General features: G+C 36.8%; 1 protein-coding gene and 1 long non-coding RNA gene across 15 annotated transcripts in view; one reads left to right on the top strand and one right to left on the bottom strand.

Annotated features, from left to right (window-relative positions):
- Positions 1 to 194: 194 nt before the first annotated feature.
- LOC136272986 (uncharacterized) lies at positions 195 to 1,716 on the top strand. Its single transcript, XR_010711100.1, has 3 exons — positions 195 to 257; positions 362 to 452; positions 687 to 1,716. It is a non-coding gene; the product is annotated as an uncharacterized lncRNA (long non-coding RNA).
- A 562-nt stretch (positions 1,717 to 2,278) lies between these two features.
- LOC105330625 (uro-adherence factor A) overlaps positions 2,279 to 22,780 on the bottom strand; it is a 46,895-nt gene continuing 26,393 nt past the window's right edge. For 8 of the 14 annotated variants that reach the window (XM_011432460.4, XM_066076432.1, XM_020068253.3 and 5 more), the window contains 11 exons: positions 15,167 to 15,303; positions 11,115 to 11,205; positions 10,904 to 10,993; positions 10,039 to 10,206; positions 9,614 to 9,733; positions 9,228 to 9,344; positions 8,588 to 8,698; positions 5,437 to 8,352; positions 4,385 to 5,329; positions 4,167 to 4,281; positions 2,279 to 3,901 (listed from right to left, as the gene is read on the bottom strand). In XM_011432460.4, the coding sequence (XP_011430762.3) occupies positions 3,225 to 3,901; positions 4,167 to 4,281; positions 4,385 to 5,329; positions 5,437 to 8,352; positions 8,588 to 8,698; positions 9,228 to 9,344; positions 9,614 to 9,733; positions 10,039 to 10,206; positions 10,904 to 10,993; positions 11,115 to 11,205; positions 15,167 to 15,303 (5,487 nt within the window). In that variant the 3' untranslated portion in view covers positions 2,279 to 3,224. Of the gene's footprint in view, positions 3,902 to 4,166; positions 4,282 to 4,384; positions 5,330 to 5,436; positions 8,353 to 8,587; positions 8,699 to 9,227; positions 9,345 to 9,613; positions 9,734 to 10,038; positions 10,207 to 10,903; positions 10,994 to 11,114; positions 11,206 to 11,566; positions 11,910 to 12,002; positions 12,554 to 12,928; positions 13,401 to 15,166; positions 15,304 to 20,696; positions 20,716 to 21,614; positions 21,990 to 22,780 lie in introns of those variants that run through there. The other 6 variants (XM_034444145.2, XM_066076434.1, XM_011432464.4 and 3 more) reach the window with 6 other exon arrangements.

Raw genomic sequence — 22,780 nt, 5'->3', positions numbered from 1 at the left:
ATATCTACATTGTATTTTAAAAAAACCCTGTTATAATGGATTGTATACATAGATAACCTTCTTTATAAATAATATTTGTTGACAAGTATCTACAAATTATAAAAGGCCCTTTTCTGATATCAAATTGTACCTTTGGCCAACCCCCCCCCCCCCACCCAACCCCCAAGATAAAAGAAAGTTGGATATACAAGTACATATGATTTTCACTTTTCGTTAAGGCGATCAGTCACCCTCGTCTCAACCGAATGGATCTTCAAGTAAGTTGTTGTTAAGTACATCATAAAATGACAAGTTAATCTGATGTATGCACATGTTTTGGTGGCCATTTCTGACCAGAGACTTTGCCCGTGTCTCGTTCCAGGTAACACGGCAGCCATCGCGGCAGGGGCTGCCTTGGGAGCGCTAGCGGCAGCTGCTACTCTCATTGTGTCCGCCAGTCTTCTTCGCCGATGGTAAGTCACCAGAAAAACTTTTTTTTTTTTCAAAAATGATTACTCGGTGATGTAATCATATTTGATAAGTTGATTTCCGCCACTCATCCACTCTCAACGCTAACTTTGGTTGTTATCCATTGCAGTTGCCACATTCATTGAAACGTACCATATAGCATGACCATTAATTTTAATCAGCATAACCTTAACCTATTATTTAGTTTATAACCGTGATAACTTTTCTTTGCATTGCAGGCATCTATCAACCAAAGAGGACCCGATGGTGTTGGCGGCTGTTGGCCAGTACCAGCAAGCACCCATAGGACCGTCCAAAGCTTCGTTTAGTTTTGCCTGATGTTTTAGGATGAATTTAAAAGATGTTAAGAGTGCAATACGTGGTCGGCTGGTGCTTCGCAATTACGCAATTTTAAAAATTTCAATCCAAGGATTTCATATTAAGTGCTAATTCACTTGGAATGTAGAATGTCGAGATATACACTGTATATATGTTTTAACATTACTTTTAGCATTATTTTTATCGGGTTCACAATCCCCGTTTTATTTCGAGTCGTCAGATTGAATTTGTGAGCATTTCCCATGAACTTCAAAAAGCTCAAAATATTAAATCTAAAAGTTATAACCGGTAATTCCATTCAAGACAATTAAATTAACTCAATCATAATATCAATCTACTAAACTAAAATCTGGTTTTGAGAGAAATGAAACCGGACACTTTGGTCTATAGACAGTAAACATTTTACAAGTACTGATATCGTGATAATCCAAGTACTGGTACATGTACCTTTTATTATTTATTTTTCCCTGTGTCTTTGCCAGTGATAACACCAAGAATCGATTGTGTAATGTATGGTTCAATACATTTCATCAATGACTATTTTAAAATATTTAATCGTACTTTTGCTGAAATTATATAGAAATAAGTAATAAGGATTCTTTCTTTGAATATTACGAGGTGATTAAATACGGTCAGGCGTAATTAAATTTATCATAAAACCCTTCGGGCTTTATTGGATTTTATCAACCCCGACCGTATTTGATCACCTTATAATACTCAAAGAATGATTTCTTTAATTAAAGACAATCATCCAGGGCTGTGTTTTACAAAAGAACTTACGACTTACGACCAAATTAATGAGTGCTTATTAATCACAAACTAATCATTATTTGAATTGAATGTCTGTAAAAAATAATTATAGAAATTGAAATAAGGGTAAATTAATGGTACAATATAAATTTTGTTACCCAAGGGGCACTCCATGAGACTATAAATAGTTACGACTTTTGTAAAACGCAGCCCATATTTGTGGCCTTGACAGTATTTTTTTTCTTTTGATTTGTGTAGAGTTTGTTATCCGTTATTCGTGTATAGATGTACATGTACGTTTTATATATACTGTTATTGGACTTCTTCGCTTTGTTTTGATTTCAATAAAGGATATACATGTATGATTATATTTGCTTGTCCGAGATCTTTACGATTTCACGAGTGGACAGAGAAAACATTGTAAAACTTTTCACTTCCAATTTAACTGCAACATTCCTGTAAATGAATGATAAAGTTACTTACAGATCAATGGGAATCTGCTATGTGCAGATTCAGCATTTTTTCCGAAACGGAAATGAGGGGGGGGGGGGTGTCCAAGACTCTTTTCTCCATAACTTTAATGTTTGAACTTTAAAACAGATTGAATCTCCAGGGAAACCCTCAGTTCTAGGTCCATGCATGTCTTTCATATAATCAATGCATGTAAAAGAACACAAAACACACACGTACAGACTCCGTGGCTAACCCCCCACCCCCCAAAAAACAAAATACAATAAAATCATTTGATGTGTTTTGACTATTTTTATTTCAATTGGAGATATAATCCATGAGAAAATACTTAAATCTGGCCTCAAAATCTGTGTAACCTTATCCAATCTGTTTATCAACAACATATTTTTCCTCTGATACAAAACAAAATGATACCATTTGAATATGGTGAATACAATATCAAACTGAAACAGAATATCGTGAACATAATCAAAAATGAAGGGTGGCTTTAATTACAATAAACCTTTTCAAATACACAGATGAATTGAAAGCTTTTAAAATGTTTCTTTTTTTCTCACAATGACAAAATTAAACAAGATTTTGTAATATAAAATATTGCAATTTATTTTCCCATGTAAAAAAAATACATATCATAGACATTTTCTCTTATGCCGACTGGTTTTTATTTTTAATGTTTATTGATACAGCTTATTTTTTTTTAAGGGGGTGTATTTTTCATGTAATTAACCATCCTTTTGTTCTCTACAGATAAATGGGTAGCACCAGTATAAATATATTTTAATAAATAAAAAATGATTTCTAAAAATCAATAAATTAAAGAGATGTAGCCTCATCATATTATCTTGCATTATTTTTTTTTTATAATAGACGGTATGAGACAGCTAAGTCAATGAAATAAAGATCTAAGTCGAATATTCATGAAATATCGATATCATAAATGTACAATAATTACACATTCAATGCAGATGTGAAAATTCTGATAATAATAAAACACACACATATAACATACACACTGTAATATAATCACTATCAATTCACTTATAAAAAGTACAAACAGGACTATAAAAAAGATAGCAATTTCATTTTTAAAAAATGGCTTGCATAATAAAATTGGGCAATCCATCAACAATGCAATGGGCCCCAAAAATTCCTCAAAAAATGACACGTGATATAGATAATGACATATTTACAGGCGTGTACAGAAGAATATCAAAGACTCATTTTGCAGTTGCCTTTGGAATTTTCGATTCCACTTTGGGCTTTGTAGATTTGTTTTTCGTTGGAATTAACTTCCTAGGCAATTTGGACAGGATTTTCTTGTCTTCTTTGTTTTTGATAGCACTTTTTTCATTGGTCGAATTTGAGTTAGCACTGTCCAATCCCTGAGCCTGTTTCTTGTTGTCCTCAGTTCCCTGAGACTGTTTTCGGAACATGCGGAACCTGCCGAGCTGAGAGGTCGCCTTGGGCTGGGATTTTGATTTGTTCTGTGTTGTCTTGCTGGTAGAGTTATCTTTCTTTGAAGATCCCTCTTCTGATTTCTGACTGGCCGCTTTCGAAGCTCCAGACGATACTGCTTTTCCAGTACCATTTTCTTTAACAGGTATCAATTTCTGCTTTAGTGAAGATTCTGTTGACTTGTTCAGTTTAAGATCTCTGGCATTACTGGCACTGGTACCGTCCTTGCCTGGTTCTCTGTCCCCTGGGCTGTCCTTGGTGACCTTTACCTTGACATGTATTCTGTTCTGGAGGTCGTCGGGAGAGGAGGGTACCTCGTCCAAGAAATCAAAGGCTGCTACAGCTTCCTTCTCTCTTTCTCCGAAATGCGAAAAATACTGAGAAAGATCGACAGCTGGTCTGCTGACTGGGGTACATCTCACTGCTCCATGACCTTTTTCTGTAGACAAATAGAAAAATAGACATTTGAAGAAAACTGTATTTCTCAACCATGCTTTTTGCTTTATACGATATTTATTTACATCTTCAACAGCAAAGGGTGTTGTTTTATTTCTGCTCTTTGCACACAAAAAAAAGATAAAGAGTAGACTGTCACCCTTTTTTGATAGCAAAGATGCAATTATTTATTGCCACAGCAGTAAAGTTGAAGCTATTACATATGTACATTTATGAATATGTTTTTGTCAGATATGGATAAGATTTACCTCCCCTCCCAATCAGTCTGGAACACATGACATGGTCCACTCCGATATTGTCGTCTAAACTCTCCATGCTCTCCCCGCTCAGATGAACCATGGCATCAAGGCTTGAAGATCCAAGCTAAAAAGAAAAACCATTTTTAGGTTATACAAGTTTTCAAAATATTAATTATTCAATTATATCAGTATTTGAAAATTAGGAATTCTGTTTCTAAATCTAGTACCTTTTGCTTCCTGGTTTCTAATTTCCGAGGAGGTTTCTCCACCAACTTCTTTGGAATTTTCTCCTCTGGAATCCTGGCCTCCCCATTTCCTGTATTGGAAGCTGGATTGAGGTCATCTTCCATGATGGATTCACATAGGGATTTGAAATCATATTTTCCATTGGTGTTAGAGGACTGCAGATTCCCATAGTACTCAAACTCATCATTACAAGATGTGTCGTCCATGTACTCATTCACCCAGTCGGCGCAGGCTCCTGTCTCCGAGAAAGGAGATCCACCCATTATGATTTCTCCTCCACAAGGGGTCAAGTAGAATTCATCCTCCACCCACTGATATCCATCATTGTCTCGGAAATTTTCCGCTGTTGAGGGGAAGAGCTGAATTTGTTCCTCGTTGGACTCTGTGTCTGAGTCGTGACTATTCAGACTGGTCAGACTTTTATGTAAGGCATTGACGGTTTTTGAAAGACTTGCAAGCTGGCGTGAAATCTCATCAAATTCCTGAGTGTTCCTGGCACTGATGCAGCCCTGGCAGTTTTTCTTGTCATTGGTCTCCTTGCATGTATGCTGAGGAGTTTGTTCCGCCTTGAACTGCTCGTTGTCCCCATCATTACTTCCGCTAAACAAGCTCCCCTTGGAACCCACCATACAAAGGCTGTAGTAGTCGCTGCGAAATTTGGAATCGACTTCCTGGCAGGAACTGTCACTGGAAGGGGTTCCCTGCCTGACAAACCTCTGCTCCACCATCAGACTCTCTGAGTACTGGGCAGCTGACAGCTTCTGAAGTGGGTCACTTCCCAGGGTTGGAAGCTGAGAGAGGTCGGTGTAGGGGGACATCTGACTCAACAGGTGCTGGTACCTCTGCTCCTTCTTCTGTTTGTTGGCCAAGATCTGGGTGTAGCTGAGGCTCTGGAGGTCATCTTCTGACTCGCTCTCAATAGACAGCTACAAATAAAGAATGTACGTTGTATTTGTTACTGTATATAATAGCTATATATAAATATTGTCATATAAAAAAAAATAATCATAGTATGAAAATATATTCAAACTACCTGATGATATATATGGGCCTTAATAATTTCTTGCACTTGTCCTATGACCTTGACCTCATCAATTATCACCCTGTGACCTTGTCTGCTCAAAGGTGGAGTGGCTTTAAGGACACACTTCACCTTCTTTGTCTTCTTCAGATCATTGAGAGAAGTTGAGCGTTCCAAGGAGAGGTTGCCTCCCTTGGCACTGTTCAGAATTTGTTCCAATTCATTGTCGGATGTAGAACCCCCACATTTGTGTAAATCAGAATCTGAAAGCGCTCTTGAAAGGCCTTGAAAAGAAGACCAAACAGTTTTATGCTTCCTCACTTTGAACATGTGTAAATGATCAAGATGTTTCACAAGAGGCTGGTGATATTTGGAGATACAGTCTAATCGATTCACACTCGAGGCTGTCGACATTTCACACTCATCTTTCTCTTCAGGAATATCAGACAAGAAATTCTCTTCACTCAGATGAAGAGGTTGAAAACTTGGGGGTGTTTCAGGTATGACTGGCTTGAGTATTGGTTTGGCAGATGGGACAAAAGGTTCAAACTTTGTCTCCGAAAAAAAGGTCTTTGCTACTTGTGTAGTATGAACATTTGTCTTGATCTCCATTACAGGATCCTGGGTTTTCTTTAGTTCTGATTGAGTATTTTGAAATAATGCACTGTCATCCCCTAAGGAGTGCCTTTTCAGGACGGCCTCGGGGTGGGAACACTTAGAACTGAGAGTACTGTCGACAGACGGAGACTTCCGGAGGGGAAAGCGGGAAATTTTAGTCTCCGTGGATTTCTGACACTCGGCTTCAAACATCAGTTTCATGGCCCTCACTCGGCCCAGGGACCCATAGGCTGGGGACTGGGGAGAGGGGCTGTCTGAAAGGTGAGGGGAAGAAACACTGGAGGAAGTCACTTCATCACTTCCACTGGCATGCCCTATCATGGAGTCCCCCTCACTTCCTGTGCTGGATTTACTGCTCTTGGCTGGGGTCGTTGGACACGAGTCCTTACCAGCCAACTTATTCCGGTCTATTGAGTCTGCGTTTACTTGCACATTGTCGTTGTATTTATCTTGCAGCTCTGGTTGAATATCGCTTGACATTGTGGAATATCCATCGTCTTTGCTCCCAGATCTTTCTACCTTGTCACTCTTATTGCTCTCAAAACTAGAGTCCGATGTGGCTACATACTTTGGATTGAGTTTAGAAATTTCTTGAGTACTTATAATATGATGCTGTTGTAAAGACACTGCAGAATTAGTGTAGTTCATTTTAAATTCATGCGGTTTGGGCAAGGCTATGTTTTCCTTTGACAATGTTGGAACCAATGCAGGTTTATTTTGTCTGAATCCTGGAGACTGAATCCCCATCCTAATACCAGGGGATTTCTTATTGCTAGCACAGGGCTTCTTGGGCACAGGAGGGGGAGGTCCTTTCCTGGGTAGAGAGTTCAAGTTCAGGCTCTCGTTACTCTCTGACCCATGACAGGAACTGGTCCCTTCCGATTTCTGCAATGTTTCTAAGGACACTGAGTTGGTTTTTGGCAGTTTTGGCACTTCGGTGGCTACAGGGGTGAGTTCTTGAGATGATTTCAATGACTGTTTATCGGAGACAGATGAGGAATGATATGAGGAACGATTTGATGAGGAACTACTTTTTCGTTTCGGTTTGTGATGGGGTCTGATTTTACGCTCCATTTTCGGGGACCATGTTTCATCACTGTCCGTACTACTGAGACTAGATGAGCTATACCCATGGTACATGAATTGTTTTTCTTTGGGTGTGAGAACAAGAGAATTTGGCCTTTGACTTTGATGTTTGCGTTTGCTGGGATGTTGCATAGATTTTCTACGATTTGTGAGTGGACTTTTGCTTGGAACACAGTTCAGAGTATCTTTCACAATATCAGGCTTGCTTCCCAAACTAGAGGATTTCTCTTTCCTCATTTGAATCTCCTTAGGCGAGAAACTTTTCGAGTCCCCATGTGAATTTTTGTTCGAAAACGTAGGCGAATCAAAGAATGCAAATGTTTCCGCAGTGAATTCCTCATCCAGGAGAGTATCGGTATCCTCCTCTTCCAGTAGTTCGTTCAGGGACACCGTGGAAGTAGTACTGAAATCAGCCGACACCGGACGGTTAAAGTCACTGTCTTCATCACTGTACTCATAAAAGTACTGGGCTTTGGGGAGCAAGGAGACACTGGGTGGGTTCCCAAGATTCTCCTTGATGGCATCCATTCTTTTGTCAGAGCTCGACTTATCAAGCTGAGAAGAATACACTGAATGCATTGTGGAAGTATTTGACTTTATTGCAGAGGAAAAGTTTGTCGTTTTTGAATATGCCACATCAGCAGACGATGATTTCTGACCGACTTCCGAATCTTTCACTAATCTGTCCTGTTTGTTCAATGGCTTTATGATTGCCTTTGAAGCTTGAGGTAGAGATGGTTGTGATTTTGAAGTGTGTTTGATTGGAATACTTGTTCTGTTTTGGACTGATTTTCCTGAGGAGACACTTGATTGTACTTTTACTGACCTTGTGGACAACGTCTGCTTGTTCACCCTGTTAATGTTATCCGGCTGTGACACGCTCTTTTTGGAATTCACATCCAGATGATCCGCTGAAGTTGACATCACTCGAGAGCTATTCACATCTGAGATACTCTTGGATTGCACAGTTTGAGAAATTCGTGATTTTGGCAACGCACTTGTCGAGTTGGTTCTGCTGGGTTTGACCGGGCCTTGTAGAGACGACACGGAGGAACTCCTCTTTGCCTGGACACGCTCCGCCATACTGATGTGTTTGACCTTCGGACTAGAGGGAGTGGCCGGGAATTCCGTTTCTATTTTGGTGTGAGGTGCGGCATCCTCACCCTGGGTAGATGGCACGTAGCTTGAGGTAGATACAGATCTTGGTCGATGTTCTTCCGTTGGCTGTAAAAAGTGATAAAATATTGTTATCATTTAATGACCCGCACAATAGTTGTGTATGGCAGATATGTCTGAAAAATTAAAAAGTATGAGGCACTAATTTTGGGTTTTCAACAATAAATGCTTTTTGACATGTAACTCCATGACACTTTTTTGCTCATAAGTTGAAATATATTTGAGTGTTATCTATTTTCTAAAATATACATGAATATATTGTATCAGATTGTCAGATACATACAAAGTCAGATGAGAAGCCGTGAAGAGACTCAGTGCTGTCAGGAATGAAGTGCTGAAGACATTTCTGTGCCACCGTATTTTGTAAAATATATTGTGACATAGGCGACAGGTGCTGAAAATATATAGTAAATGCAAGTGTCATTCAAGTGCTTTAATAATCTAAAAGGTTTAACACACCAAAAAAAAAAATTTCCCTAGAAAAAATTTCATTCAAATCTCTCTCAATTGCCATTGCATCTTAAAATTTTCTCTTTAAAAAATACTAGCTAGATAGCTTGCTATCAAAGTATGAATGGAAAAAAGGTGTGGTTGAATGTTTTAAGATATCTAAAAGATAACATGCGTAGATACATGTACTTCAGAAACACGTATCAGAACTTCTAAAGCCAAAAAAATTTTTACACTACCAGTTTGTATTACATATTTCTTTTTCTCTCATTGTTTTTTACCTTCAAATATTTATTTGATATTCTAGATTAGATTTCCCTCTGATAGACATCAACCAGAATATTTTATACTTGGTAAAGCATATCCTGATAAAAGCTCGTACACAACACTCAATACAGCAAGAAACAAATCTCATGTGTGGTATGAAAATTAAATGATGCATATTGGTGGGGGTAACCTTCATTAAAGCTTACCATAGTCTGTGAACAGAGGGAGATGGCCGAGGAGAATTGAGCAGGAAGACTGGTGACACTGTTGGAACAACTCTGGGGGTCACAGAGTGTGGACGATGACATGCTTTGACTGGACGACTGAAATTCCAAAAAAAAAAATCTTATTGTCTTGCAAAGGTCTGCTAGTGAATGGTGAACAAAGTCATTCTTTTGATTAGTTTCATTTTTTTTTAATTGTTAAAAATGCAGGTTTTGGGGGCGTATTTTATTTGGTTGAATATTTCAAATGCGGGTTTGGGAGGGCAACATATCCACTACTTGTTATTGAGTTATTTAAAAAACAATGGACTATCATCCTCAAGGATATGGGTGGGATGTATCATGTTCCCTGTGTTTTAGAAGTATACCTGAATGAGGGCCTGGGAGGAGAACTGACTCTTCTGCTGAAACATGTGGCTCAGCTCCATGTTCTGATGTTCAAGGTCGTTCACCTTTTTCTGAAGTTTTACACATTCTTCTCTCAAGGTCTGTCAACAAAACAAACCAAAAACAAATTAGTTGTCTAATTAACTAGATGATTCATTGCATTAGAAATTTAGAATTGCATGGTCTTTTAAAACTTTCAAAAAAACTCAAATAACCCTACAAAATCAACAGTTAATCTTTCCCATAAAATTCTCAAGATTTACGATCTTTTATCTTATCTATTTCCTATTTAATGCAGTCTGCATGTGCAGTCGCCTTCTCAATGAAAAGATCTAGGATTTAAGCAGTATTTCCTGTTTCCTCTAACTTTACGATAAGTTATTAAGACTCTTGGAGCACCCCATACCTTCTGAGCTAGCAAGGCCTGGACCACTTGGTTGGCAATTTCGTCCAGACATTTCTCGTACTGCTGTCTCTGCTGTTCGTTCTCCAGAACCAACGAGGAATTCTCAGCTTCCAACATTTTTAGCCTCTCCAACAGAAGTTTGGATCGCTCATCTGTTTTCCCATCCATCTGTGATTAATTTTTTATTTTTAAAAAAGAATCAGCTAAAAATAATCCCTATATTTTTGCCATCAATCACAGTTGAGGTATGTCCCACAAAAATGATTATTTTTCAACAAAGAAAGCTCTAAAGTAACACATTTCCTCTCTAATCAATCCGAAAAATCAGCGCATTATTTTAAAAATGTAACTAAATTCGCCTCTAGGTTTTTTTTCACTAGTCTCAGTATTCAAGTAGGTCTATCTAATATGTAATCTACACTTTAAATGAGGGTTTAGCAACATTTATATATGCACGCATGCAATACCTGAACTGCAAAATTAAGCGCTTGCAGAAAATTTCACGTTTCCCCCAAGTCAAATTTTAATCAAACACTTGATGGCCGGGAGCCTTGCCAAAAGTGCTTTATATTGAAAATGATTACGTTTGATATTTTTGCTTTCACACTGACATTTCGGCAGAAAATGGCAAATAAATCTGAGGGACATTATAGATCAAATCTTTTGATTTTTCTTGAGAGAAAGCAACCATTTGAACAGCTTTGAAGGCATAAATTCTTCAAAAACCACAAGATCAGAAGTAATTGCACAGCCATGACTCTTTGGGCCAGAGTGCTAGCTAGAATGTGGTTTAATAATACAGAAAGGTCTTGAGATCAAGTTTACATAAACAAATAAAACCTCAAGCAGGTGTAAAATATCTTACCTGTGTCTCGAATCTCTTGACATCATTTAGAAGCATCATATTCTCTCTCTCCAAATTGCTGATGTAACTTCTGTATTTCTGGAGGTTGCTCTGTTGAAATAAATCAAGAGATTACCCAAGATAAGATTACAATTCCTTCTGTATATATATCTCTCTCACAGATATCAGTTGGATCACACCTGTGGACTAAGCCCACATGACAGATATATACCTCATACGTGATGGAGAGACTCGACTTCTCTTGCTTTAGCTGCTCGATCTTTGTCTTATACTGCATCATACTTTTTACCATCTCCTCCATTCTTGAAAAAAAGAAGAGAGAGAAAGAAAAGTCAAAAGTCTGCTGTGATAAAGAATATATATCTGAATTAGTGGCAGGGCTCGTCAGGAAATGCCCCATACAGAGAACACTCGTCTACTCCTCTCTCCCGATCTCGATCTCAGTACCAGAGACATCTGCTCCCATCGTATCTCGATCATCTCGAGAAAACCCTTATTGAACAAAGACCCATCTTTATATAAATTCCTTGCATTGCTGAAAATCTCATACCCTTCCATGTCACCAGTGTAGTGATAGGAAGTCTTGCAGAATAAACAATGGTATAGTTTGTGAACAGATAAACAAACACATAAATATGTAAAGGCAGTAAAAACGTTGCAAACCTGTCTGATAGCAGCGAAATACTCCCACAAAACGAATAAATCAAAAGTTGGGTGCAGATATATATCAGGTAGCCATTAAACTGTTTACACAAGTCCAAGATGATGAATACATGCTGTATTTTAAATTTTCAAAGCGATTAGAATTCTTAGTTCCAGTCGAGAGACCAGACAATATCAAATCCTTCCAGTGGTCAAGCACTCAAAACCCACACTCATATGTAATGAAAACAAGATTAAATCTATCCGGTCCCCAAAATTAATATATGCCAAACTTTGAAGTACCATCTGGAATGCCAGGACAAACTAGTAGAGAGAGCACACCTGTCAAATTATAATCCGCGATAATGTCTGTGTTATTAAAAAGTCTCAAAAGATTTTTTTATTAAGTTTCCCCAAATGTGTTGACACAAGGGTTTCATGTAAATTAGATATATACCTTTTAAATTAAGAGAGTAAAATCCCCCAATCCTCATACAATACAGCTAGGTTCCATTCACAAAAACTGTGTTTTTTTTATAGGACACTCCTAATACACTATTGAATCTATACCTTCGTTAGATTGTTACAAGCACACAAAATGTCACATAGTGGTGGATCAAGTAAATTAACACGTGTCACCAAGACCTATATTTACTGACAGACTTCTATAGCTAGCACAATGAGGTGAGGTGTTATTCAAAATGTGTCCTTCTGAATGTCAATCAATCACCCCCACACGCACATATATCCCACTGACACACTTTGACATTGAAAAGACTCTTTTCAACGATTAACACAACACAGTAAAAAGAAAGCCTTAAAATTGGAATCGAGAGTTCCCTCGATCTTCCTCTCACATTTTTATCTCAACTTTTCCATGCGGTTTATATATATACGCAATGTTACGAAAGCTTTTTCGGGTCTGGAAGCATTTATTGGGTCCTCCCTTCACTGGTTGGCTGTGTACAGCGTGAAGTCGTGATATAAATACACTTTTCTTTTAACAGAATTTATTGATAAAACGTTTTATGTATTTGCCTCTTGAACCTGGGATAAATCTTCTATTGAGAGACCCCGATTGATTCCAGTATACCTTACAAACACTCTGCTATCAGACTGGAGATAATGTCGGAGATCCTTCCGAGATGCACAACCCAAAGTGACTCATATAATTCACCGACTGTCTTACTGTGCAGTATATACACCTCTGTTTACTTCTAATTCATGCTTTTTCAATTACACTTCCAACTGCTTTAATTAAATCTAAACATGCAGAAGAAATTGTCTGATTTAAACCTTCTGTGTCCCACAGAATTCACAATCTCTTTTAGCTAGCTCAATATCAATTCATGATGAATTTCAGACTGAATATATTTACTTTACCTTGGTGGACTAGAGTTCTGTGACATCTCATCTGTATTACCATCTGGATTAATATCCATATTAACATCTGGATTAATATCCATATTAACATCTGGATTAATATCCATATTAACATCTGGATTAACATCCGTATCAACATCCATCTCGGTCGGATTATATATATATATAAATTGTGTCACACAGTTTTTCCACTGTTTACAAAGGTGTAATACATATCCATTGGGCCCAAGGTTTATAAGCACAGCTAGGTTTTTTATATAGGTGAAAACTAAATAACCCAATAGCAATTCAAGAAAAAATTTTAGAAAAAAGGAGGACAAAGAGATTGTGAGCCTTGAAACACGATATCCGTAAATATCCACTTGCCATTGTTGACAATTTGCAAGAATATTCCACTTCAGGCACCTCGATGTTTCCTACCATAACACATTACTTCAAACAAAACGGAATGTAATGTATTTGCTTTGTTCTTTCATTTATACACAGATACCTCTGAGAATTAATGGAGTGGATTTGTTTACATCAGAAAATATCAAACCAACAATAGCTTCGGTAGCCATAACATAACATTCAATAAGAAAAATGCATGATCGAGATCTCCACTAACAAAGCACACAAGATATGTACAAAGTATATCCTACAGACAGTGGGACTATGGAAGTCAAGTATAGAACAAAGCAATTGGCACCTATTCCAGAATGAAACATTTCAAGTGTATTTAGTTCCCTTGACTATCTACTGCCCTGCGGATAAAATCTATAGATAAAGTGCATCAGATGCCGCCCAAAGATTGCGACAGAGACAATGCATGTGTATAAGTTCTGGAGATTATGCAAACTGTAAATGTAGTGTTCCAAAACACATATCTTTTATTACATAACAAAAAACCTCAGCACTTCGGCTTTTGGGGGGAATAAAAAAAAAAAATTACGCTCTGGCCTTGCTGATAGCAGAAGTTTACAAGAGGAAGGTCATCTTGTTCCAAAGGGAACACCTATATCTTAAGTAGTCATAAGATACACAAATATTATCATCATCGAACAGTTCCGATTGCAATTCAACCCAGCTGCCATGGAAAAAAAAAAGGAAGAAGTCTCACTGACCAAGTCATGCAGCTATAAATAAGTTGAATCTGCCTCATAAAACAAACACTAAATCATCTAAAGAGTATTTTGTGTATATACTCCATGCCGACTGATCATCACTGGAAACTAGATAATGGCCACTAAAACTTCCCAGGGAAAAATGCAAGTCCGCCTCCTTGGAGCCAGAGAATCTTGACACAAGCCATTTCTCCACCAGAAACACAAGAAGGGTAAGGAATTCTATAGCCCTACAGAGGAGATGTGGTCATTCATTCAGCTTTCTCAAATCCATCAAATCTTATTAATCCAAGAGCCTTAATATATCTGTACAATTAGATTTTGGCTTTCAAGGACAGAGTAATAAAATTGCTGATTTTTCTGTCATTATATATCACACACTGTTGGCCAATCTGCTGACATTCCAAATAATACACTTAATTTGGGATAATCTGTTTTGCGTGCAGATAACCAGCTCTTCCCCCCAATGACTATGTAATTTTTATTTATTACAATCAGTTAAGGGGCAATAGTGCACAGAGATCTACGCCGACAATTTTCTCCCGTAAATGCTTTTGTGGCAACAGAATCAAAACAGAAGAAAAAACCATTAATTCTCTATATGTCTTCTGAGTCCCAGATTTTGAAAGATGATATGTAAATTTTTTGCTTTTTTTCACTTGTATGCACTAAGTTAATGTGCTTTATATAAGGTAACAACTGTTAATTGGACTTCTGAAAGAATCAATGAAAATGACTACGAATCCCACAATCTGAGGCTGAGATCTCCAAGTCAAACAACATTACATCAATGTATTCAACTTTGGGAATGTTACTGGCTTGGCACCAACTACTGTTATACAGTGATGACTCTATAATGCAGTTAGAAATCCCTTGTAGTTATTGCTATGCTTCTTGAAGAGGCTGATGTTGAGTTTTATTCACATGAACTTGCTAAACTGCACAGTTTTACCGTAGTACTGTGAATGCACCCAGATCAGTCTGAATCATGGTAGACCATGCAACACATTTTCTTTAGTTCAGACTTTCTGATGTCCTCCATAAAATAGTGATGCAGTGAAATCTCCCATGCCCTTAACAATTAACCCCTGTCTGAGAGTTAAGCCTCTGAACTTGTGTTTCTGAGTATACTCACTTTTTAAACTCGCCCTGCAGGGACTGGAGCCGAGCCTGACAGTTTTCGCTCTCGGAGGTCATGTCTTTCAGCCTTTTTTCCGCTTCATGCCTTAACATTCTCTCCTGCTCCACCTCCTTCAACAAGGGAGCTTCCTTCTAAAAAAAACCAGAAACCATATAATGAAAGCCTTCATCCATACACCCTCCCCCGCTTATCCCCCCATAAATATACAAGATAACCATAAAAAAAGATTCGAACTAATGATCATGCAGATGATCTGATGTAAAGATTGATCAACTCTACGGATGTCATCTGAGAGTTGTGACTCAGTGTAAATTTTTATTCCAGAGAGCTCAAAATATTGCAATTATTTCAGTAATGCTGCATGGTTTGTAAGTTATGTTTTATTAATGCATCAGGATGCAACAAGCCAGAAAACTGATAGGATCAGTGTTTTGCAGAACATCAGAACACGATCAACTTGTATTTGGTAGGAGCTCTTCACTGCGCCGATTTCTTTTTTTGGGGGGGGCCTAATTGTGTGCGGCAGATGCTCTTACAAACAACGATAAACTTGGACTGACAGACAAGTGTAGCAGCCCCAGCTGATGATCTTGACTCAGGATTCAATAACCCTCATGCATCTCGCTATTGTAGTATGCTGTGGCTTGTTTGATGGGTATATCGACTGGTTATGAAATAATGTTTACTTTTATACAATATACATTGATTTTTTTTTGTCCCTTGCGATCAGTTGGAAAGCTGACCTGTGATTAGAGAGCAGAGATGGGATTACAGTTAATTAGCGATTTGTGTACGCCACAAAATTAAATCAAGAGCTCCCAATATTCCCGTATACTTGCGCTGGTAAAAGAATTAATTAGCAATAAAAAAGCAGTTACGTTGAAAATGATTCAAAACTGAGGAATATTAAGTTTACATAACTACATTGGGACCGTTTTGAGCATTTGCCCAGAATTCCTAAAACCAAAGAATGTAATGCTTAAGGTCAGCATTTATTGAGCTAATACATGTTGCCAATCTTTAATAACAAACAAAGCAATTAATTTACAAACAATGGTACAATAGATTTTTCCCACAATTAATCCTGTAAAAACACAACCAATTAAGAAAAAAAACCCCCAAACCCAGCAAACAAAATACCAAAAGAATCCCAAGACCATTGACTTTATTCAGCCCCATAAAATGACAATAACCAGTCGTTTGCTGTGAATGTTTCGAAGATTAAGAATCTGTTTACCTCTTCTTTAGCCAGATGATGTACATTTTTGTAAGATGAGCATAAAATTTAACACAAACATCCCTGGATGAAGTTGTGGGATCATTAACAAACTTGGCCCATTTACACTCCAGCGGCAGCAGCCAAATTGATGATTGATCTGGGGGTACCACACACACGGTGTAAGGACATTGTCTCAACACAACCCTCACGCTGGAATCTCAGAAATCCTCCACACACTCCGATCATTAACAAGTCACAAAAGTAGCCCTGTGATCGAATGTTTATTTTTTTCTTGCCAGAATCTAGAATTCTTCATCCATCATGTTAAGCAGATTTTCCTATATATTTCAGCTAAACGAAACTTTTTAACTCCTCTAAGTATTAAAAGGATCCATCTTTGACCAGGAAAACAGCATCTTAATCGGTGGCTTTTTTCTTACAGTTATTAAGAAGTGCAATTTGCTTTTGATGACTGGAAGAGACTATGGTACTAAGTGTTTCCTTTAGTGTTGACCACACACAGATATTGCTTTCATATAATCAATCTCTTGTCATTATCCCAGAACCATTCAGAGAAAAGAAGAAAAAAATGTCTTTTGCAAAATGAAGACCTTTGAACTGCCTTCTAATTGGTGACAGTTGGGTGAAATGATCCTAATTGCCTCCAAATGTTTGTATAAACATCTTGGTTTGAGTTTCCTTGTTTGCCTTTAGCGCCTTGTGGCAAATTTTTTTTACTAAAAATCAAACAAAGGCAGAATGTGTTTTATCTTTGATAAAATAAATAGCAGTGAAAAGTGATTCCGACCCATTCAGCTGCCATAGGAAGCTATATAGTATGTCCAATTTATCTGATAACCTCGAAAAATCTGAAGTTCTCTTGATGTAATGGAATACAAATAGACAGGGACACGAGACAAATATTTTCCCCCGATCTCAGTGAACTATTGGAAAGAATCAAGCTTGCGCAGATAAGGTACTCAAGGAGGCCAAACGAAAAGGGCTTGAAGGAAATGCAGTTGTTTGAACTAATACTGACAAATTGCAATGTTAGATCTTTGTTTGAGATAAAATGAATGCATAAAGTGGAGCATACCACAAAACTGTTTAACTATAGTCTGATAATTTCTTGTTTGATACCTGCAATTATAAGCAACAAGCCATCTGCATAATCTCAACAATGCATCTTCTGTTCAGTAATTTCAAAAAACAAGCCAATTCATTTCCTCTGGGAAAACTTTTCCTGTGCAGTTGTTTCTACAACAATATGCATGTACTTGTACCTGCATATACCACATTGACCAAATTTTCCCCAGACAAAGACATTCATAAAATTGACAGATATTGGTCATTAGCATGTTATCGTTCCATATTTAAAGTTCATTCAAAGTGTATTTATGCTATTATCTTGCATACAACACAGGCTTTGAACAATACAAGTGGTCATTTACAGACTAAATATTGGCAGAAAAAAGACCCGAAGATACATTCCTCCCTCAATTCATTTCCGAAAAAATCCAATTTTTGACACGGTCAACTTGCTGAATACAAAAATTTTATGTATTTTTAATGTCAAATTATCGACATTTCCCTCTGATCATTTAGCTCTCCGTATTTATGACATTGTGAATCTCTGATGAATAAATTATAGGTGATAAATTACAAGAAATCTAATATCAAACACTAACTAAAAGGCCTGAAGCTTGTAGGCGGCTTTCCTGATTTCTAAACTGTGCCTGTTGATCAAATAATTCGATCTGCTCCAGGTTAATTAAGGTCAAAAGTTTATCTTCATTCTCTGATTCCATTGAAAGTTTATTGTTTCTAATCATGATTCTGAATAATTTATTCATAAGATATGAAAAAACTTTGAAGATAAAATCCTAAAACAATGAAAAATAATTTTAAAGGAAAAAGTTGTGATAAAATTATATCTATACGTGAGCAAACTAAATAATGTTATGCAAGCATCAAATCAATGACAGCTGTTAAAAAATCGAACCTTAATGAACATAAATAAGATATTCTGCCTGAGAGAGGTTCATATAGCCCTTTATTAGAATTCAACAACTTTTGTGTTTCATTCCAATCAATTATCCCCAAAATGACACCCTCCATTTCAAATCTAATCTCCTGGCTAATCCCACTTAAATACTAGTACATGTATCTATCTGTCATACAGAAAATATGCCTTCATCATGTTCATTACTCACAATGAAATTTCAAAAAAATATATATATTTTCTAACATTTTCTTGATCCGGGATATGCCATGCTATTTGATTGAGTACTCGGGATCAGAGCTTTCATAAAATGATACTTTGGATTACTCATAGGCTCAGACAAACCTTATCATAGCATACCATCAGATGATGAAGATTGCTCTGTATGGATGCTTCGCAAGTTATCACATAAAGTCTTGCAGATGCAACTCACTCCTACGTTTTTCTGGTAGCAATATCACCAAAAAAAAAAAAAAAAGGAGACAGAAAAGAGAATATTGATTTCCTATAATGATAGAATTTTCACCCTTTTTTAAGTTAAAAAAATCATTTTAAAATTTGTCATTTTTTTGCTCATTGTTAATGTTTATAAAAAAAGTTAATTTGAATGTGCATAGCAATGGGTTCTCTGTATGCAATTATCAGTGTTAAAAAAAAAAATTGTAAAAAAAACCAATAATGAAAATATCTCACAAATTCATTATTAAATTTCATCAGTTGCATCTGTTGGATTGCAAACAGAGCTGGCTGCTAGGAGTGATTCACCAGGTAGCCATTATCTGGCTATGCTTGAAAGCATCAGTCCCCTTTGTCACGCGTAGTCAGGCCAAGCCTATTGTTAAAAATGACATCACCCGACTACATCATAACCATAACGTCTGCGAAAAAATCTTCCCATAATACTTTCTAATGCAACATGGAAATGATTAAAAGAAAGAAACAAAATGTCAGATTACAAGTGCATGAATTGTAAAATTTTACCAAGTTTGAACAAATTATAAGAATGCAAAAAAATTAATTTATGAACCGAAGAGCATGTGAGTCTGTCAAATATTGTAAAACCTACATATTTTAAAATTACTTTAGGAACCAGTCATTTTATATATGTCTGATACTGCTGGCATCTCGCACTGTTTCAATTTATATCTGTTATCTAAAATCTTCTTAAGATATGAGATACACCTAAAACATATCACAAACTTGTCTTGGCCTGAGGTAGCTGGAAGGAGGGAATGGGTATCGAGCATAATCTGAGGTGATGATTCATCCCCGTTACCTGCATCATCAATTACGCTTTAATGTGGCCGGCAGAAATCTCACTTTAATTAAGCCCTACCATAATTAGCGCTGAATGTGATCTTAGGTCCACACAATAAAGCACCCTTCCCTTCTTACCCTGTGGCTTTGTGCAACAGATAGAAAAAAGAGGAGGCATTCTTCTTTTTCCTCCCTGTTACCTTATCTTAATCTAATATACTTCTGGTCTTTCAAGTGGTCTCCCTCCATTAATGTTATCGGGAGTTTCTAAGAAAATATCTACTTTCCATCAAATTGTAGAGACGTGTTTTGAAGGTGATTAACAAAATACACTAATCTGTAGATCAATGCCCGCTTCCTGTGTCTTCTTTAACTGTTTCATTACATATATCAGGTTCATGCTCATTCTAACTGATTTTCTCAAAGTAAAATAAACAAGAAAAAAAATTTAAAAAAAAAAAACGTTCTTTGCGACTGGAATCAAAGCTATAAAAAGAGTCACTTATTAAGATAAATTCACCTGTAAAAGCAATATAGGCCCTATTTTTAGATTAACAATAGTCTCAACTGATCAAGCTATTGGTTGGCAATATGATGCTTTAAACAATCATAAATTTGGAATTTAAAATATACAATGAACCTAAAACCATAATATTCAATTCCTGAAACTACATATGTTTGTTTTCTATAAAATTCACCAATTAAAAGGTTAACTTGTAATTAGCGCTACATACGCTTACGAGTAAACAGCAAGTTGAACAGAAGAGACAACACACATATATAGAAATATCAAAGATATATAATAATTGAATAACTGATAAATAACAACATATGCATGCTGATTTGAAAAGTTGATGTGCAAAAAATGATAAGAATCACTAGACCTGATGACTTAGATTAAAATTGAAAATTTTTAAGACTGTCAGAATCAAGATTAAAACTGAATAAATGAAATGATCCCAAATGCAAATTAAGCCTAAAAAAAAAACACTGATGATTTTGAATAAAGTAGGGTTTACACAACATTTAATTAGGAACCATAGTACCTGAATTGGTTCAGTGCATTCCTATATATACACCAAATCTTCTAGTACTGCTGGCATGAAATACAAAGACAGACAAGAAAATAAGCACACAGTACAAACTTTAATTAAGATACACATTGCACAGAGCTTGTGTTTAACATAAAGTGTTTCCTGGTCAGCTTTGAAAGAAATCTGAGGGTGACATAGCTTTCAGTGTGTAGCTGTATAGCTTCTGTCAGATGAAACACATTTTATTCTAGGAAACCATTACAAGAAATGAAGTGTCAGAAACTGACAGGTGATCTTTGCTGTTAGATGCCTCAAACTGATACTGATGTCAGAGTTTAGGTCAGAGTCACCAGAACTCTTCTTCCTCTTGACGGAGTCAAGCTCTCCATTACAATCCCGCACTCTACATGTATACAGAACATCGATAAGTTCTAATTATCTGGCATAAGACGTCATTAGCAAGACTGTCAGGATATTTTGAACGAGCCTTGTCCATCCAAGTCAAAGCGAAATGTCTGACAAACTCAACATATTGACTCGATCTTCATGCATTTTATGCTGCACAAATGCAAGTTTGCATGCATGCACAATGCTTGCACATGTCATTTCAAGAACAAAGACAACTTTGACATTAGTATTGAGCGAAAATTTCCTGTCACATTACTGAAATTAGAATTAACTAATGCTGCAAATGAATCATTGTTGACTTTGAAATTATCTTTAAACATCCTAGTCATTACTGTAACAGGCAACTCAATTAAAAAACCCGACATGCTAATAAATATTGAAAATGAGAACTTCTTTTATTGTGTAATGTAGAAGGGGTTACTATACCCATTTACTGATGTGAATTGCATCAAAGTGCCTAACCTGTAGGAAATAAATGTTTAAGTGAATGATTTTCATGTGTTCCTGCAATAATACTCTTACCTTTTAATGTGAATCATTGGATTTTATGATCCATAAAAATTGTGTAATAATAACTCGGTCCGCAAAGAAATAATCACAAGTCAGGCATTGTTTTCGATGTCTGCCGGTTCTAAGTCATTAATTATTAATCCAATTCTCCAAATGTTCAACAAATGTCATTCACAGCATCTTATAACACACTGGGAAATTTTTTTTAGATCACAGTTCAAATCTTGGCTATCGAAAGCAAAGCGAGAATCAATTTGCCCTTAGATCTCCAACCAATACTCATTTAAGGGTCTGCTCTAAAGACAAATAGCATCGTTAACCATGGAAAGCTTATCATAACAAGCTCCATTAACCCAACAATTAACAAAATGCAATCACTTTACACCAAGTGCCTTTTTTTGTTTCCTCCCCTTCTCGGGGCGAGAAGCAAGCAAATTGCTCCATCCATTGGTCAGCGTAAGACAGATTTATATGGCCCATCAAAGTCTGGTCAGCATCAATGCTTTCTCCCTTCCCTCCCTAGGCTACACTTTCCCCACTGTCAGTTTTTTTTTTCTCATGCATGCACAACTAACCTCCAGCCAGCTACAGCAAGCACATGGTCGTTTGGGGGGAGTCACAGAATTTAGCAGTGCAGAAATTATTAATCCTTCTTTAACAGTTAATGTGTCCCTTGTCAAGAGGCTGACATTGACAGCTTGTTCTAATCATCAGCATGTCTTCTCATGTATACACTTTATACCCTGGCTATGGCTGCTCTATACTCATACTGCACTAGCTTAACACAAAAAAATGTGCATACTCATCTAGAATGACAAACAAAATATCCCCAACACTCAGAACTCTGTGAGAAAAAAAAATTTCTTACAACAAAGGATTATAATACCTCTATATCAAAAACAGATTGAAGTCATCCATCATACATGTGAAATGCATGCAGAGCTTATACAAGAATGTTAAAAATGGCAGATGGCTTGGGAAGACATTAAAAAAAATGTGTTGATATTTGTTATAGTAATTACAAATGATTAATAAAACTTGTGAATCTCTAAGAACGTAGCGCACACAAAAATGTTGCAGTGGCTGATTTTAGATTTATTGATTGCAAGGTGTTGGGTGTACTCTACCGACTGAGTTAGACCCTTATTTCACATGAGTGACTCTGGTTGAGTCAAGCT

The sequence above is a fragment of the Magallana gigas genome, chromosome 2 (assembly GCF_963853765.1).
Source record: "Magallana gigas chromosome 2, xbMagGiga1.1, whole genome shotgun sequence".
NCBI classification, from domain to species: domain Eukaryota; kingdom Metazoa; phylum Mollusca; class Bivalvia; order Ostreida; family Ostreidae; genus Magallana; species Magallana gigas.
Note: the sequence above shows the minus strand (reverse complement) of the source record. Positions and strands in the feature narration are given on the sequence as shown.